This window comes from Cryptomeria japonica, chromosome 5 (genome assembly GCF_030272615.1).
Source record: "Cryptomeria japonica chromosome 5, Sugi_1.0, whole genome shotgun sequence".
Lineage (NCBI taxonomy): Eukaryota > Viridiplantae > Streptophyta > Pinopsida > Cupressales > Cupressaceae > Cryptomeria > Cryptomeria japonica.
In genome coordinates, this window is record NC_081409.1 from 544,084,301 (window position 1) to 544,103,348 (window position 19,048).

A 19,048-nucleotide genomic window follows, 5' to 3' on the forward strand; every position below is an offset into this window, starting at 1 on the left:
AAATCAAAATGTAAGAGACCAAATTCCAAGGATACATTTTGGTTCCTATGCACCCAATAACATAAATCCGTATTTCATGCATTCAATCTAAATTTTGATAGCGTAACATTTTCTAGGGAAAGTTTTTGAGAAATTCATCAAAATAATTGTTTAAATCACTAAAATAATTTGTTTTAAACTAAAGAAATAATTCAACAAAATACAAAAGTCAATGAATCTATTTTGCATTAAAAAAATGAGAGAATATGGAGAAAATGATTTCCTTGCCTCAAACTTGATCAAAAACTTCAAAGGTGTAGACCTTTTCACAAAGAAACTGATAGAATAAATCCTTTGGATAACAAGGAGAATCCACCAAAAAAATCCATTGATATCCTACCCGCAAAAATTGTCCCAATAGATCTCCCATAATAACAAAACCAAATTGGAAAGATAGGAGGGTTTTGGGAGAGAAAAAGCTAAGTCTAAAACTGACTCTCTTTTTCCCAATTTAAAACTCAATTTACTATTCATGCCACTTAAAACAATTAAAATTAAATAACACTTCTAAATTCTCATAAGGCACATTTTAACACTTAAATATCAAATCATAACTAAAAACCATTTAAACTCATTTATATATTAAAATCAACAATAAAATGCAACTTGAGCCTATATGCACAAGCAAACTTTACGAGTTGACCACACAAGATGATTGGGTTTAACAACCATTACCAACTATGATAACTGAGGTTTAGACTAATTAACGCATGGAAATCACCCTTAATATGGTACAATAGTTATGCTCTGGGGATATTTTGGCTAGTGTGTTATCTCATGCTAACCACCGTTAGGGAAGGGTGTACTCAGACCAAGCTAAACACAAACTAAGGTAGTCACTTCAACAGTTAATAGTCCAACACATCATCCACTCTCAAGGTCCTACTCAAGAACCAGTAATGGTTCTAGAAGAGTCTACTAGCCACCAATTTTAACCAAGAACAACATAAAAGCTTTAAAACCTTACCTCACCATGAGTTAGCAAAACAAAAAATTGAGTTATCTACGGTCTCTTCTTTGTTAGAGGCACTAAACCTTTATGGCTATAACTAAAAAGTAAGGGAATTGGATTATCCCACAAGGCTAAGAAGTGTCACCATACTCATCCTAAGCATGCTAAGCATGCTTCACTTCCAAAAAAAGTCTCATTTCCTCAACATCGTTCTAGAATAGTAAGAATTTCCTTAACATATGATATTGGGAAATAGGGTTCACTAGTTTATGCATGCAAACTAGGAATCAAACCTATTTCATAACAATCACATTTAAAAGGAGAATGGACTCAATAGGCTCAACCTCAAAATTATTAAGAAAGGGTTGAGCACAAGGTGAATTCAGTACTCCTTGATTGAGTTGAATGTGATTATTGAAATGATATGAATCGAATGCAAGAACTAGGGCTGATAATGAAAATTCGACAATGATCAACATGCACAGATTGTTTTAAAATAGATATGAAGACATGAAGTACATATTTGGAAATGGGAAGCAAAGAGGAACCTATGGCTGAAATTTAGACTCGAAAATCTGGGATAGAGATTCTAGGGGCTCCTATCCCAAAATTGTCAAATGCGGACCCAAAAAAATAGTTTTAGAATTAGAATGTCGCTCTAAGTATCCCCTAAAATTTGGTCAAATATGTGTTGGACAAGGATGCTAGCAACCCTGTCCAAGTGTTTTTGCTTCTTCAAAATTAGGTCATGTGTGTCTCAATTTTCTCTTTTCAGATCTATATTTATTGTCTCCAGATATTGTCACCTACAAACATAAGAGGAAAAAATATTGTTGGGTTGATGGAGTCTGCCTAGGTCAAACCTTAGGTTTGGAATTAACCCTATGATGAATTGAAATGAAATGGAAAGTGTGGCTTATTAGGGCAAAGGTTAGATCTTATATTGAAATTCTTGAATAGAAATTCTTGATTGAAATGATTATACCTTAAATTGATGATGTGATGCTCTTAGGATAAGTCCTTCATGTGTTGATAGAATAACACAATAAATCATCATGAAATCCATCATGAAATCATAATTAAAGATTACTTGTTGTAGATAGTTGCTCCTTGAATCATAATCATTTCACTTTGGAATTATAGCATCATGATGAGAGGTGATGAGAGAAATGAAGATGATGAAATGAATTAGGAGTAATATCTTATATAGGAATCTCAAAGTAAAAACACATTTTCGCAGACTAAAAATAATCATTTTTTTGCATTAGGGATAGTTATAGAAGTGGAAAGATCGGCTCTTTGACCTCTCAAAATTTGAGCCAAAAATTGTCGGACATGGATGCTAAGCATCCCCGTCCTAACAAAATAGGCCCAAATTTTTATGGTTCCGAGATAATACAATCCTGATTTTAAAACTATAATTTATATGAAAAGTTAATGTGTTTAAGTGGGAGGAAGAGTGCATCAAACTTTAAAATGATATAGGAGCCATATAAGAAGAAAATGGAATAAGATAAAGAGCATACTTAAAATAAGGGCCCAAATAATAAAGTGTTGATGTAATAAAGTGAAATAGGAGTCAATATTGAATTAAATATTAATTCAAAGTAATAAAAGGTCCTATAATGCATAGAGGAATGGGAAATACTAAAATAGGTGCTACAACAATGTGAAATTGGACTCCATAATTAAAGGAGTACAATTTACAATACTACATTTAACCCCCACTTTAGCGGAGTATGATCTTATACCCATACTCACAGTAAAGTAGAAATGAAGAGAAAGGGCATCTGAGAGAAAGACAATCTAGGGATATGAGAATACTAAGTTTGAGAGGTGATCAAGCCCCCAAGCATATAATCCTATCAATTTGTGCAAGTAATCTTCATATATACACAAAGCAGACAACTTTAGTACTATTTAACAAAAGGTTCCAAGTCAACTAGTTGAAGAGACCTCAATTTTAAAATGTCTCAACTTCTAATATCATTCTCAGCATGTTATTACAAGAGCACAAGTGGTCTTATAGAAAGAACAAGGATGTACACATATTGAGAAGACAAGAAACCATGATTCGACAACTAGAAAGGTATTTTACGCTACAAGTTCATGGAGAAGAGAGAAAGAAAGGAAATATGGATTCCATTGGCTAGCAAGTGTGTTATGCTAGGTGATCCATGGAAGGACAATTTCCATAGGACAACAAGTTGTGTTATGTTGTGTGATCCATGTGAAAAAGGAAGGAGATTCAAAAAGTCTAGCACGTTGTGTTATGCTCGTCACATTCTCGTTGACCATCTTAAAAAAGAAAGATTGCCAAACAAAACATGTTGTTTGTAAGTAAATATACTGCAAAATGGGTGTTGTAGTGACACCAGGATGAGGGTCCATAAAATTGGACAAGGATAACCAAACAAAGCATTGTTTCTAAGGAAATACTACTATAAAATGGGTGCTACAGTGACACTAGGACAAGGGTTTGCAAGATTGAACAAGGATTGGGGAGGCCAAACATATCCCCCCCATTAGGATGTCAACATAGTATTATGTTGATGTCTTAAGGTAGAAAAGAACAAGGATAAACACCTTCATCACCGAGGAGATATCCTTTAAGAAACCATGTACATACACTCCAAGCTAAAGAGGCCTCAACTCTTTGTGAACTCTTTTAAGCAAGGAAGATATAACTGTAAAAGAGATATCTAACAACAAGTGTAAAGGGGTCTTTTTTAGGGATGCATGGTTAGAGGAGGAAGATATATACCTCTAAAAAGAAAGGAGATCCTAAATAAAGATGACATCTTTGAAAGGTGAAGGAGAGCAAGAATGCACACCTTCCCTATTGCAAGGAAAAAGTGTATTCCTAGTGAAATATTGCACACATTCTATCACTAAGGAGAGATGATCATAAAAGACATATAATTTCAAGAAACGAATAAGTCCTAACCAAGGAGCGCGCATGTACTCACATGAAGGATAATTCTATGCAAGAAAGGACATACTATTATAAAAGATGCAACTCAACAAAGGAAAAGTGAATTCTTAGAAAGAAGGAATGATTGAAAAACTATTCTTGACCCCCAAGCGTAGAGACAAGAATAAATAGGCTATTGCATTGTTCACTAGATCTTATTGCACCAAAAATTGAACCACCATGAATGACAATGAGCCCCCAAAAGATAAGCTTCCAATGTCACATATTAAGGAGCAACATAATAAGAACTTAGATGTTTTTAGAATGGTCATGAAAAAGATTCCACTTATTGTTACTTGTAATTTTACGAGTACCAGAATGAATGAATTGTTGAATGTTAGTATGCAAAGCGAGGAGGTTGTTGGTGAAGGTCATGGGGTTCAACTTTACAATCAATCAATTTTATGAATATCCTGTAATCAATAGTCACTGTGAGGAAATATCCCTTCACGGCATTTCTACAAACAGTTTCCATGCATCGAACATTCCTCCACATTGAGATAATTAAAAATGTTGTATCCTTCATGCTTTAAATCATGTTTACATTTGCCCCAATTGGCACAGACAAGGAGTACTACTCATTTATCTTTGAAATTTTTAACTCAGCTTATCTCATATTCAATTTTTAACTTTCACAATTTACTGGCATCGGATTTTTAGAATCCACAACTTCTGGCATTCACTTTTCAAAACTCACAACTAGTTAAGAGTTGTGGATTTCAATTTCACAATACATAATCGCTTCTACATTCATAATTTGCAATTCACAACCTCTTAACATTTGATTTTTCAAGGTCACAACTAGTTGTGAATTGTGATTTTGGATTGCACAATGTTTTGTTTTTTTAATTTTAAAGTTTTTTAAGAAATGAACTTATTAATTTTAATTTTAATTTTACTCACTTCTTTTTACCCTCTTTCTGAAACTTGTCATAATTTTTTACTGAAAGGGAGTTTGGGCTTGAAATTTTTACCAGGCATCAAAGGGATTCAGACAATCATAAGACAAGAGAATTTATTCATGATGAGGTATTAAATAATGAGCTGTTTTTAAAAAATATTAAAATTAAAATCGCGTGAATGGTGAGGTGGCAAGTTGCGAAAATTGGTCTCGTAAATCAAAATGATAAAGTCACACATTGGATTCAATACAAAAGCTCAAAATTTGAGTGTTTTAAAACTAGGGCAACAATCACAAAAGCCATCTTTTGATCTAATCATTATTCTAACTAATCAACATTCAAATATAGTACATTCCCTGTGATGTACTCCTTGCACATACTATTAGGGATTCGCAATGAACATGATAGAGAACAAAACTTAACACAAAATATAAGCAGTAATATAAACAATCTAAATAGCCACCATGAAATTTAAAAAGAAAAACCCAATTGGGAGAATCATCAATTCTAACATTAAGTCATAAAATGTTGACAATTTCAACAATAAATAAAGTGTGACAAGGGTCACAAAATAGATCTGGATTGAAGATTTTGGTGACTAGACCACATATAAGGTTTAAAAATTTAATGCTAGCCCAAAAAATGCATGTAACAATTCATAAATAAACAAAATAAACCATCAAACATGAAACATATCACATAACAAAGTGACTAGCATTAGCCATATTTGAGGGAGTAACCGTTATGTGACACCCAAAAAAGTAGCATCCCAAATGTGTTAGAGAACATACCCAAGCACGCCAAACAAATGAGTCATCTACAACTCCAATACTATGCAACAATACATGCAGTTATGCATTCATTTCAATTTGTAAACATTCATGTTTTTCAATGCAATGCAACCACTTCATTATGCAAGGAGACATATGCAGGGATTTTCTATCACATCCACAGGGAATATTCTTACTGCATGGATCAGGTTCACTTAGAGTACTACATTTACAAGCAAAATTATGATCACAATGATATGATACACACAGACACCTTTAGCACATGCTTGCAACACAAAGCCAATACCAGACATCTTATGGTTCTAATATAAGGGCATTTTTCACATTAACAAATAAAAGGGGTGACTAACATTCAGCCACATAGAGACTTCCCACACAAGGAACATGCTTATACTCACATCACGAATCACTATTACAAGGACTGTGATATAATGATATTCACATCAACAAGGACAACTCAACAAATGAACTTTGCCACATCAACACAACGCCACTATGATGAAAAATACTCCTTAGAACATTATATTGTACACTATGCAAGGTAGGAGCTACACAAGACCATGGACCACAATTAGAAGATATACATGATCCAAATGTCTAACCACAACTAACTTCTTTACAATGTTGTAATTTTTTGAATCCCTCAGACACTCAAAGAAGTGCAACAAAGAAAAATGCAAATCGGAGACATAAGTCACTAACCCAATTGATTTATTATGATGATTCACACATTTTCACTTATTAACATTTCATTTCACATATACAACAATGCATTATCACCAAAATTGATGCATTGTGCACTTGATGCAAGTACCACAAACATGAGTCAATTAAATCTCTTTCACATTTAAATATAACACTTACAATACAATACACAATTCTCTATTAGGAGCCAATCAATAGGCACTCAAGTCAAATTAGATAGAATAATCAACCACATCATCCCAAAAGGGAACACAAAAGCAAATATACCACTCAAGGGCCACTAGGCATCTATGCTAAGCAAGAATTGAACATTAAGGTGACTGTCACGCTAGAGGACACTCGTCAACACATGTGAGGGCCTAATGACCCTTAACAACATACACTCATCAAACATATTATGCTAGGTCAAACAAGGAAACAAAACAATTATCACCAAAAGCAACCAAACACTTCCAACCACACAAAGACGCAACGAGAGCTCGCACACAAGGATAAATGCACCAATAATTAGTCATTAGCCATCTCAAGAGGCTCTCATAGGGGATATCCATCCTTATTTGTTAAGTACAAAAGGATATACAAAGTACCTTCCCTCCACCACAAGCTACTTGGGTTAGTTCATATTGAACTCACAAAATGCCACGTAAGGCACCCAAGCAACAAGCTAAATAATCAACTTACAACATGAACATTGTGCAACTATGTGTCAACAACTTCAAGGGCAATGACATAGCCAGAGATCCCAATGCTACAACCTACACTCTGATACTAGATGTAATGCCCTGCAAAGGAACCCCTGAGGATTTGAGCTAAAATAAATAAGAATGCATGGAATAATTTTGTTTGAAACATTTAAGTTTAACACGTGTCACATAGAAGAACAATACCCCAAATCTCGAACATATGACAACTTGTTGACATGCAAAAATGCACAAGTGGAAGACTTAAACTATGAAACATCTATTGATCATAGGGAAAGGTCTCCAAACACATGAAGAAAGGTCTATAAGATGATTCAACACATGCAAGGCCTTCCACAAACATACAAGACTCTACTTTGTAAATGAGACCTTCTCCTAGGTCCTAGGTGTTACGAATAAGCTTTAAAAAGTATCAACTCACACATGAACACCATCGATGATGAATCCTATAGTTGTCACTATTTCACTTATTTACTTCTAGTTTTATCAGATTTTTTATATCCTTTAACTACATCTCGAACCATACTTTTATCCAAATAATGATATATATGACATGTGAATATATGAATAAGCTATGATAATTTCTATGGTTGATATACTGTCAATATGTCATAAATGATGAGTAATGTGGATAAATGGTTATTTTGAGAAGCTAAAATGCATCTCAATGGATCTCAGTCAATTCACAACCAAAGGAGATCTTGTAGGGTTGCCTGCATGGGCGATGTCAAAGGCATCACAAATCATAATGTGGTTGAAATGAAGATTATGTTGACTTTGCCTTGTCAAATAAATGCAAGGAAGGATAGTAGGAGTCTTTAGAATAATGAAGTTATGCTTCATAAATATGCATAAATCATTTCTTGCAAGTTGTTAATTTTCCATTGTCATTTGAATAAGGGGGGCGATTTAGAATAGGCGACTCATGGTAGAAATAGTTGTTATTTCAGTTTTCATTGGAATAAGTTGTCCTTATCATTAGGAGGGATTGAATCGTGTCTTAGTTAGTTTTGGATAATTAATTTTTTTACTCCCATATATTATTACAAAAAATAAATTATGCTTCAGTTAACCTCCCCTCTCTTATTTAGTTTTATCATCGGTGATCAAACACATATGTAATACAAATGATATATGTACCTAAAAATTTGTGTTGTTAAGAACATTATTGTTGCTATTATTATGCATTAATTGGTATGAATAAAGTATTGCATTCTGATTCAAAAAGTATGATTATTTCTCGAGGTTATACCCACCTTAAAAGAAAGGGCCACTTGAGGTAGTGTTACTCTATCTTTCTCTTCTTCATTAATTTCATTAATGCAAGCATTAGTTATAATATTGAATCATTAATAAGGCTTATTTAGTTCATATGTTCTATTAATATAGTTAATGATTAAGAATCCAGGTTCCAGACGATTCATTACATTGTTACCCATAACCACTGCTAAGTCGTTTATCAAGTTACCTACAGCAACTATTGTATAGATATAATTTCAATTATAAATCTCTTTATGCTTTCATTAGTTAGTATTTTCCTTTATGCAATCGATAGACAGCTCAAGAGTCCTTTGTTGCACATATAGTGCCAACATCATCCAAACATATACATCCCTGGTCGATAATTAAATGAGCCTCTACTTAAGACACTAGGTTACTTTGTGTGGGATTAGTTGCCTAATTGAGCTGAGTGTATTGATTTATTGCACCAATTGTTTGTACCTAGTAGAGACTAGATAACCGATATAACTACCAATTAATAGACACAGCTCAACTCACTTGAAACACAAGGACACCTCAGAGGTTCCCTAGACACACCAAGCTATAACTCACATCTTCAGTGAGGTCAAATTAACCCTATGGGACTCCAAAACCTTATTTGACAACCTAACTGGATAGGGGCACCCACAAGTGACTAGGATGCCTTGTTGGGACACTAACACATGAGGGGGACACTACCACAACATGCCTTATTCCTTTGGACATTCCACATACCAAAATATGCGGCATAGTCCAATTTCTACATTGCAGTCCTTTGTTACTAGTTTATTGCATTTTAGTCCTCTTGACTGGTGTGAAAGGTGGTGAAAAAATTGGATACATAGTACGGTTCCCTAGACATCATAGGCACATTGGTGTGATCAAAATACCTTTACGACACCTAAGCAACACAAAAATGGCAAAGGGTGTGAAGATGAAGTGTCAAACAACATCTTTAGTCACTACCTGACACCTATGCACAAAGAAGATGATGGGGAAGACCCTAATCGCCTCCAATACAACCTAATCTCCTCTAACAAGATCCTAGCACACTCAAACATGTCTCCACTACACTTACACATCCCTACAAGGCTTTATAAGACTTTCTAGAATGTATTAAATTGACCCAGATTGACTCTAATCCATTCTAAACTTCACAAAACTAGGCAAGACTTCATGACAACTTTGAGAGGAAAATAAATCACCATTCTAGACTACACATGACACCTCTAGATTCATTTTAACCACCAATTAAAGTGTTCCTTAGCCAAGATAAAACATTGAGCATAAGTAAGATAGCATAACTAATCATGTTTGATACCAACACTGACATACGTAATTTATTCTAATCGTTTCCAATATCTATGATTACAGCTATCTCCATAAGGAGTGTTCAATTATACAATGTCATGATATCAATATACATATGTTACATTTTCTTGCAAGGATGGATACAAAATCATGAGAAAGGGAGAGAGATGGAATCCACTTGAAGTCAATCCTCAAAGCCAAATACTCTGGTCCCCAATAATGGTTTGCAAGGCCACTCAACTATGTGGAACCCTTAGGTCTACTCAATCGTGCTCATGGATATAATCACACAACCCAAATACTCTAAAAATGAAGACATATGGGAAAAGGCTTACATATATTCCAAACATGGAGCATACATGTAGTACATGAATAACACTCATCATACATGAATCACACATGTCATACATGATCATAGAGAAACATCAAGGTATAAAGGTGCCCAACAAAAATAACTCACCATCAAATGAAAGAGGTCAACATCGAGGAGAAACACTAAACAAGAAGGCACCATATCATTGAGAAACACCAAAATTGCCATGAAGTACAATATTAAGAAGCCAACATTGAAATGAGGCTCGGGTCAATAAACCATAGGTGCTAATCAACTACTAGGACTTAGACACTAGAATGACAAGAATAGGGAGTGTCACCATGTGCGCTCGAAGGGATCGAACCACATGAAACTAAGTAGTCCTCTCATACAGATGAGGAGACTCGGTCATGCCAAATCAATACCCCATGGACAACTAGGCCTTCCTAGTGAATCCTTAGCCTATACATATGCTCAAGGAATTCAATGGGAATCCAATTATATATATTTTTTTTTTACCCCAATGTTTTAATTAATTTTTAACTTGAATTACGCTCACTCTCCAAAGAGTTACCCTAGTAGCCAGTTTGGGACCTAGCTCCCATTGAGAGCCACTCTCATGACCCATTCTAGTACCTAATCCTAAGGCTAATCTCATTTTGCAAGAATGAGAACAGTAAATCAAAGTCAACAACAATGAAATATAGTATGATATTCCAATCCAATACTCAATGCGCAATTCCCCAATATATCATCACTATTCGCATTTTTTGCCCAAAAGATCAAACTATCATATAACATCATGTAAACAAATCCAATTCAATTTGAATTCAAAATTTCATATAAAATTTCCAATATGCCACATAAGAATATCACATTAACAATATCAAATTTCACCTTTCATCATATCATAGAAGTACCAATAACCAAGGAGTAATGCACATTCACCATTAATAGACCTTCAAGAACGCTCAAAAATCAAAATGCAAAAGTCCAAAATCCAAGGATACGCTTTTGGTTCCTATGCATCCAATAAGAGACATACTTTCAAATCCATATTTCATACATTCAATCTAAATTTTGACAATATAACATTTCCTAGGGCACACTTTTAAAAAATTCATCAAAACAATTGTTTAAATCACTAAAAAGAATTGGTTTAAACTAAAAAAATGATTCAGCACATCATACAAGTCAAATGAATCCATTTTGTATAAAAAAGAATACGTAAATATGGAGAAGTCTATTTCCTTACCTCGAACTTGAGCAAAAACTTCAAAGATGAAGATCTTTTTACAAAAAAAAATAATAGCATGAATCCTTTGAACAACAAGGAGAATCCATCAAAACAAATCAATTGAGCTCCTATCCATAAAAATCTTCCCAATAGATCTCCCATAATGACAAAACCAAAATGGAAAGATATGAGGGTTTTGGGAGAGTAAAAATTGAAAAATAAGCTAAGTCTAAAAATGACTCAATTTACTATTCACCTCACTTAAAATAATTAAAAAATATATAATTAAATAACATTTCTAAATTCCCAAAAGGCTCCATTAGCCTAATTATACATTTGCCAACACGATGAATACACATAATGCATGTTTTAACATTGAAATGTTAAATTATAACTAAAAACCATTTAAACTCATTTATGTATTAAAATTGGCGATAAAATGAAACTTAAGCCTATATCCACAAACAAACTTTACAAGTTGATCGCACAAGACAATTGGGTTTTTCGGCCATTACCAACTTCGATAGACTGGGTTGATACTAATAAACATATGGAAATCACCCTTAATAAGGTATGATGGGTATGTTTTGGGGGCATTTTCACTAGTGTGTTATCTCCTATTAACCAATATTAGGAAAAGCTATGCATAGATCTAGGGGGCCAGGTGGACTCAACACCCAATACTTGCATCACTCAACAAATGTCACAGGAACCAATACATATACAGCATAGCCGAAGTGCATATAAATATTCCTTGATTAGAGTTAACATCATTAACATAGTTAGTACATCATAACATTATCATCCCATCATGAGCAAAATCAATCACTAAATCTAACATGTGTAATCAACTACGACGATGAGCATATAATATCTAGAACAAAATAAAATATCATAATATAAGACTTGTTACATTTTAGTAACTTATCAAGTTAATATTTCAACATTAACATTAATACTTCAAATTATGATAATTCAAAACACAATATTAATCTATCTCAACACACATCTCAAAGCCAAAATCACAATTAATCGCATTTAACCAATACTTATAGATTTAATATCAAAATTAGGTACAATACCACACCACATTAGTCTCATGAGTATCATCATCATGGAATACATTATTTCCCCACATGCACTTGACCCAATAATACATCCATGCAAACCAAGGTAAGACATAAAACACCCAAAACAAATTGAAGTAGATCACAAGTCAAGCTCTCCAAAGAAAGGCACACATGCACAACATAGCGTCTCTAAAAACATGATCACATCATAACAAGATATCCACATCTTTAAACTGCAATGAAAGGGGCACTACACTTGCCTACATTTCCCTCCAAAATAGGAAATTTAAATTCTCTCATTTCTTTTATATGTAACCTCATTTACCTCATTTGATAAACTAAATCAATCATTTCTTTATTAGCCATCAATTTGCATTTGATTGTTGTTTCAATTTTCTCCCTAGCAAATCATACACTTGTGAAGTCAATAATTATTTGTGCTTGTGGATAATGTGAGGACCATAAGATTTAGTTTTACAATTAATTGCATTCCCTGGAATGCTAGCTTGTTTAGTACAAGGACAAGTGGAAAGAAATATGTTAATTTGTATCAAAATTTAGAACTTAGGAATCCAAGGGTCTTACGGATAACTTTTGCAAACAATGATACATCAAAATGTAAATGGATAAAAGGAGTAAAATATGATTTTTGTGATCTAGAAGTATGATCTTGTAACCACCAAGTGGTAGAAAGGATTAGTAATGCTAGCTCCTAAATATTTATATATATCTAGAAACTATTGTCACTTCACCAAAATTGTTAAAAAAAAATCAATGTAACCAAAAAAAATTTGTTGGATTAGATTATATGATGAGGGGAGATTATTACAATAGGTGGTAGGAGAATACACTTTCTATGGTTATAAATTGGAAAAGGAAAAATCATGATCCAAGCAATTTCAATATGTCAAGGTTAGGGACTTCAAAGGAGTAAGTTGCAAATCAATAGAACTAAAGACATATTTCTTTATGTTTTTTTAATCAAGAAAACAACAAAACAAGGGTGTTGGCCCTCAAGACAAGAGCCCATAGGCAACAAGAGAGATAAAAAAAAGGGGGTGCAAACCTCGAATAAAACAAGGTCGAACAAGCCAAGAGAAAAACTAGCTAGACCATCAACAACCCAAAACCCAAATCAAGGATGGGGGGAAACACCTTAGCCTTATCAAGGAGGGATTTGGGGGAGGGGAGAAGACTCCCCTTCTGCCTATGACAAACCATAGTCCAATAAATACTGTTATTTGGACCATCAAAGGAAAGATCAAGCGGAGAGGACCTCGCAAGGTTGCACTCAACAACACCAGCAGGCTGCTATTGTAGTAGAACAACATTAGGAGTAGAATTAGTAGGAGTAGATCAAAGCTGCAAAATAGGAGCAATAGGAGTTGGATCCACATGGACGGAAGAATCCATAATAGGAGAAGCAAGAGGATTGACAGCAGCTTCAACAATAGAAGGACACACAACATCATCCTCGGAGGAGACCTCATCCTCTTGAGAGGAGCCAACAAAATCAGAATCAACAATATAGACAAGCAAATGAGCAGTTGTAGCATCCTTTCATCAAGTAGAAACACCCTTGTGACGCGAAAGAGAGCAATCCAAAGTTAAATAACCCATTGAGAAGCATTTCCAACAGCAAAAAGGGAGGCCCTCAAAATCCAATGGTTAAGTCCAAGGCCTATCCCCAACCATTAGAACCACATCACCAGGAAGAGGTGAAGAGATGTCAATATCGATTAAGATGCGGGCAAAGGTGGAGTGGCCCATGGAAAATGTGGCATCATCAGCCTTCAAGAAATGGCCAATAGAGTTACCAATGGCTTCGCAGCAAGAATGCTCCCAAAAATGAAGTGGAAGATTAGGGAGGCAAACCCATACTAGATGAACATTAATTGGTTTAGTAAGAGGGTTAAAAGAAGTTGTCCAGGGCTTAACAAAGAGAGAGTGAACTCCCCAAGACCACAACTTGCCCAATACCAACTCACAATCAGAAGAAGAAGCAAAAGAAGCAATGAAAAAGCCTTTAGCACAAGAAAAAAGCTCAATGATATGAGCAACCAAAAGCTTCTAGAAATCACTCACCCAATGATGGAGGTCCAAGAGAGAAGGCCAAAACCCATTGAATCTACACACTAATGCATAGCTTTGATAGAAACTTGTATTTTTGTATTTATAAATTAAAATGACTTAATAAATGACCTTTTATTTATAGCTTAAAAGTTATAAAAATAATAAACTTTTAAAACTTTATTAAGTTATAAACTAAATAAATAATTTAAAGAATTAGCTAGAGATGATAAAGCATATATGTTTAAGGCAAGATTATAGTGCAAAAGGATACTTTTCCTAGGGACTTCTCATTCTAAGTATCTCTATAGAAGTAGAGAGACTTTGGGCTTTCCTTTTGATTTTTAATGAAAAATAATATTATAGAATAGGAGCCAATGTATTTATTATTTATGTTGTAGGATTTTCTTATGATTAATTTATAGTTATTCTCTAATATATTGTAATCTGATGAATAAAAAAAGTCTCATTGAAATAGTGAATGTAACATTAGGTGTTTTTAGATTTATGAATGTGAAAAATCTAAGCAATTTTTTATTTTCTTATGTCAAAAAGCATTTACTCATTCAAGCCTATTCAAATCATATCTATGTTTTTCTTTTCTTTTATTTCAATTTGAGTCTATGTGTCTTTTATACTTTTTAGTTAATATTATAACTCTACGACATAAAATTATATCATATTAGGGAGCTACCTCTCTCAAATGTAGAGGAACATCACTAATCCATTAGCAATTCCTTGAACTATTAGAATGCTTGTTGCAGTAAAATGTCACAATGACAATTTTTTTTACCAAGTTACCTCTTGCACACTTACAAGACAAAAGAAAGAAAGAAAAAAAAAATAGTATAAACCATGTAAAGGTTCTCTTGCAATATTTGTAGGAGATAATCTACAATTTCATTTAATTGAGTTTTGTGTTATTTAGGGCAATAAATTTGAGTTTCAAAAGAAAGAGAACAAGAATACATGAAATTTAGAAGAGCTACAACATATTGAGAATGAAAATAGCAGAACCAATAATTGTTTTCACATACATAAGTAGGACTGTATGCATGTCATACATAACGAAAAAAAATGAAAAGATACTTTGTGAAAGATTCGCAAAGTTTTTAAATGTCTATGTCGTTAAACTAATAAACCACAACACTCAAGTTAGCAAGTGTAATTATAGGAATACATTCCATCCCTAAAATTTAATCAAATCTCATATCAATAGTCATAGCAGTGATTAATTTAAGAATGCCAAACATAATGTAACATGATATCATAGCATCAAAAATAAAACATGCTTCAATAATTCATGAAAAATCAATATATTTTCTATATTTTGATGAAAAGATACTTTGTAAAAGATTTGCAAAAGAAATTCAAATCTATGTTAATCAACTAATCAAACATGATCCTCAATTTAAAAGTGTAACTAAAAGAATACATTACATTCATAAAAATGCATCTAAAAATCATGTAAGAAATCATAGCATTAATGACTATACATAACAAATTTTCCTTCATTGAATCCCAAGAATACACTTATAAGTAGAATAAAAGCCCTAAATTATAGTTTTACATTTACCCTAGCTTCGACACAAAATGAATGACAACCTAGATTCTAACTTTTTTCAATTTCCTATTCATGTATCTAAGTCACCCATGATCATTGCATTACAAACCATTAGGACTTATGCATAGTTAAAAGGGAGGCACACATTACTTACATGTTTTGAAATTCTTCCTACGTCTAATCACTTTCATATGAAAGAATTAATGGCCTATAAATATTAGCATGATAGGAGATAGGTGCATCTAGATAGCACAAGCTTTTCATTACTACTTGCAACTCATTTAGCTTCTCCCTAATCTCTTTGGTGTCCCTTTTAATCTTTGCAAGGTTCACATGCTCGCTATTAAAAGCATTGGAAAAAATAAGATCTATTACACCTTGATATTTTAGTAAATTGACACTTAAAAGCAAGATATTAGAGGTTGTGTGCAATCCTTCAACTTAGATTATGCTTAACTATGAAGAACTAGTCTATAAGAAAGCCTATTTCCTTTTAGCTCTTAGATTCATTTACAGATATCATATCATACTACCACATGTTCTAATAAATCCTCACGTAAATCAATACTTTAGAACCTGTTGAATCGCCAATAACTTGCAGTAGTTATGCTTTGATTTTACTTTGATCTTATAGGACATTCAAATGTACTCTTGGAAGAATTAATGAATAAAGAATCAGATAATATTAAATATAGATACTATTTCATGATTCCATTCTTGACTTAGTCAACATTAGTAGTCATGATTTAATAAAACATGGAATTCGTCAAGTTTTTCTTTGAGGCATCTACCCATTTTCTCACATTATTTGTTGTTGAAATCTCCAAGCATAATATACTTTGTATTAATGGTATACTTGCTTCATTTGGTAGACCCAATGAATCCATTTGTCTCTAATCTCAAGTATTATTTCCCTCTTTACTTGTTCTCTTCTAATAGATTTATTACTGATCTTCTTAAGAAACATCTGTAAGTTTTCACACATCTTGAAAATGCTTTCGAGTCTTACAATAGAAGATGCCATAAATGATTTATGTTAATTTAGCCTTGGAAGCTTTAACTTATGCCTTACCTTCTTCCTTCTCTTCCTTAGCATCCTACAACGACAATTCTAATTCCCTTGTCATCATTTCATTGATAGGGGATAGTAATTGGGAATAAGTGTTAAAAAGTAGAAAGCTCTTCTATGAGAACCTATAATTTTTCATTTAACTTGTCATGAGAAAATCCAATCTTATTAACTCAAGTTTTAATCTCATGCTTTCTTCTTCTCTTCTATTATAGTTGGTGGTTTCATAACTAAATTGGGTAAGTGTGGACTGCCCAAATTACATTCGAATTCAATGAGTCGATACATGCACAAATATTAACTCAAGTTTTAATCTCCTGCCTTCTTCTTCTCTTCTATTATAGTTGGTGGTTTCATGCACTACCCAATTTAGTTATGATTCAATGAGTCGATACATACCCAAACTACCCTCGTTGGCCCATAATGATTGTTTATACCAGTGTGTTACTACCTTATTGTCACGGGTGCCGGCACTTTGTCATTGGCAACCCATTTTGGCAAAAGTTTGTACTACATTTGTCTTGACATCATAGCTGTCAGCATTTTCAATGAACAGACGTTAGTGACTCGGTTGTAGAGCAATTGAATATGGTTCAACGAATACGAGACGATATAAGGTTTCCCTCCATCAACATCAGACGTTCATTGCCGATGCCTCTGGTTGTGGATGTGAACATTTATTTTATTGCCTCATTCAAAAGCCATAAAAACTAATATTTATTTTTTCAATTTATGTTATTTGTTACAGCAATAAGACTCTCTTAAAAAGAAAAATACTCTTAAAATCCAATCATAATGCATTTAAACAATGTTTGTTGAAATGGAATGTTTGTTTGAAAAAGGAATAATACAATTTCACAGAGAAAACTTCATGGAGTAGAATTAATTCTTTATTTTGATTGTGCAAAATAAGTTAAGTAATTGAAATACATGAGAGCCATATGGTATACCTGCCTGCCGACAGGAACAAAAAAAGATCATAGAATAGATGGTCAAATATCTGTATTTTTAGTTTGGTTGATAACGAATTTGTCAGACATCATATATGGAATGTTACACTGTTTCCCATTGCAACAATTGCCTATACAAATACTCAGGTGGCCCAAAAAAATGTGGCTTCAATCTGAACAAACACGGTATATATTTTGAAAAGATTCACAAATGACACTTATAGCAAATGTCCACTGCTTTAGAGTGTGACATATTGAGTAGAGCTAGAGATCTTTCTGTATTTTTTGCAAAAAATGAAGTGTTTCAGTATATGCTGAATCTGTACGACTAATGGGCTTGCATGAGTTAACATGATCTGTTCCGTCTAGCACCTGCAACATACAACAAAAACATGAGATCAAAACATATAATTCTCAAATCTGCTGTATTTTTTGTTCTATTGGTCACATCCTTAGATATGGCAATTCACTTCCACTCAATTTTTTTCATACAGTAAGCCACGTAATTCTTGATTCAATTTTTCGAGCAACAAAAGTTTAACGCATTTGATAAAATTCATGTGATTCAAGACCTGTCTACTTCAAACTATGTCAAAGTCCTAGCTACTGAAAATATGCTTCCTAAAGTTAAACTTACAAGTATCAAAATGCAACCCTGCACAACTAAATTTCCTGCTCCATGTTATATCCCAGTCTAAAAATGTTACAAGAGAGGTTAAACCAAGACCGTGAAAATAAAACAAAAAATGCACTTTCTGGACAACTTGGCCTTCAGTAATAACAAGAAATTTGAACATATACATAAGTAAAATTCCACCGTAAAATGAACAATACAGTCTAGAAACCGCTTTAATTTGCTGAAGCTCAGATGTCCTCCACCAAAGAAGCCAATTAGTGGCAAGCAAATTATTGCAGAACATAAGCAAAAGAAAAGAAAGGAGAATGTACATGGAAACTATTTTGTATTTATATTATGTTGCACAAACAGATATTGTGTATCCTTGCACTCGAGGGTTATGAATGAACTCCCTTAAAGCATGATTGAGCTGCACTATATTGTTATTGAATCTCAAGAACAATACAAGGAAAACTGAATTCAAACAATCTATCAGAATTATGCATATTTAATCGTACAAGACA

At 33.4% G+C, this 19,048-nt stretch overlaps 1 protein-coding gene across 1 annotated transcript in view; it reads right to left on the bottom strand.

Annotated features, from left to right (window-relative positions):
• Window positions 1-17,830: 17,830 nt before the first annotated feature.
• The window catches only part of LOC131034550 (uncharacterized), a 51,351-nt gene continuing 50,133 nt past the window's right edge, over window positions 17,831-19,048 (bottom strand). The window contains exon 10 of the mRNA XM_057966062.2: window positions 17,831-18,280. Within this exon, the coding sequence (XP_057822045.2) occupies window positions 18,173-18,280 (108 nt within the window). The 3' untranslated portion in view covers window positions 17,831-18,172. The remainder of the gene's footprint in view (window positions 18,281-19,048) is intronic.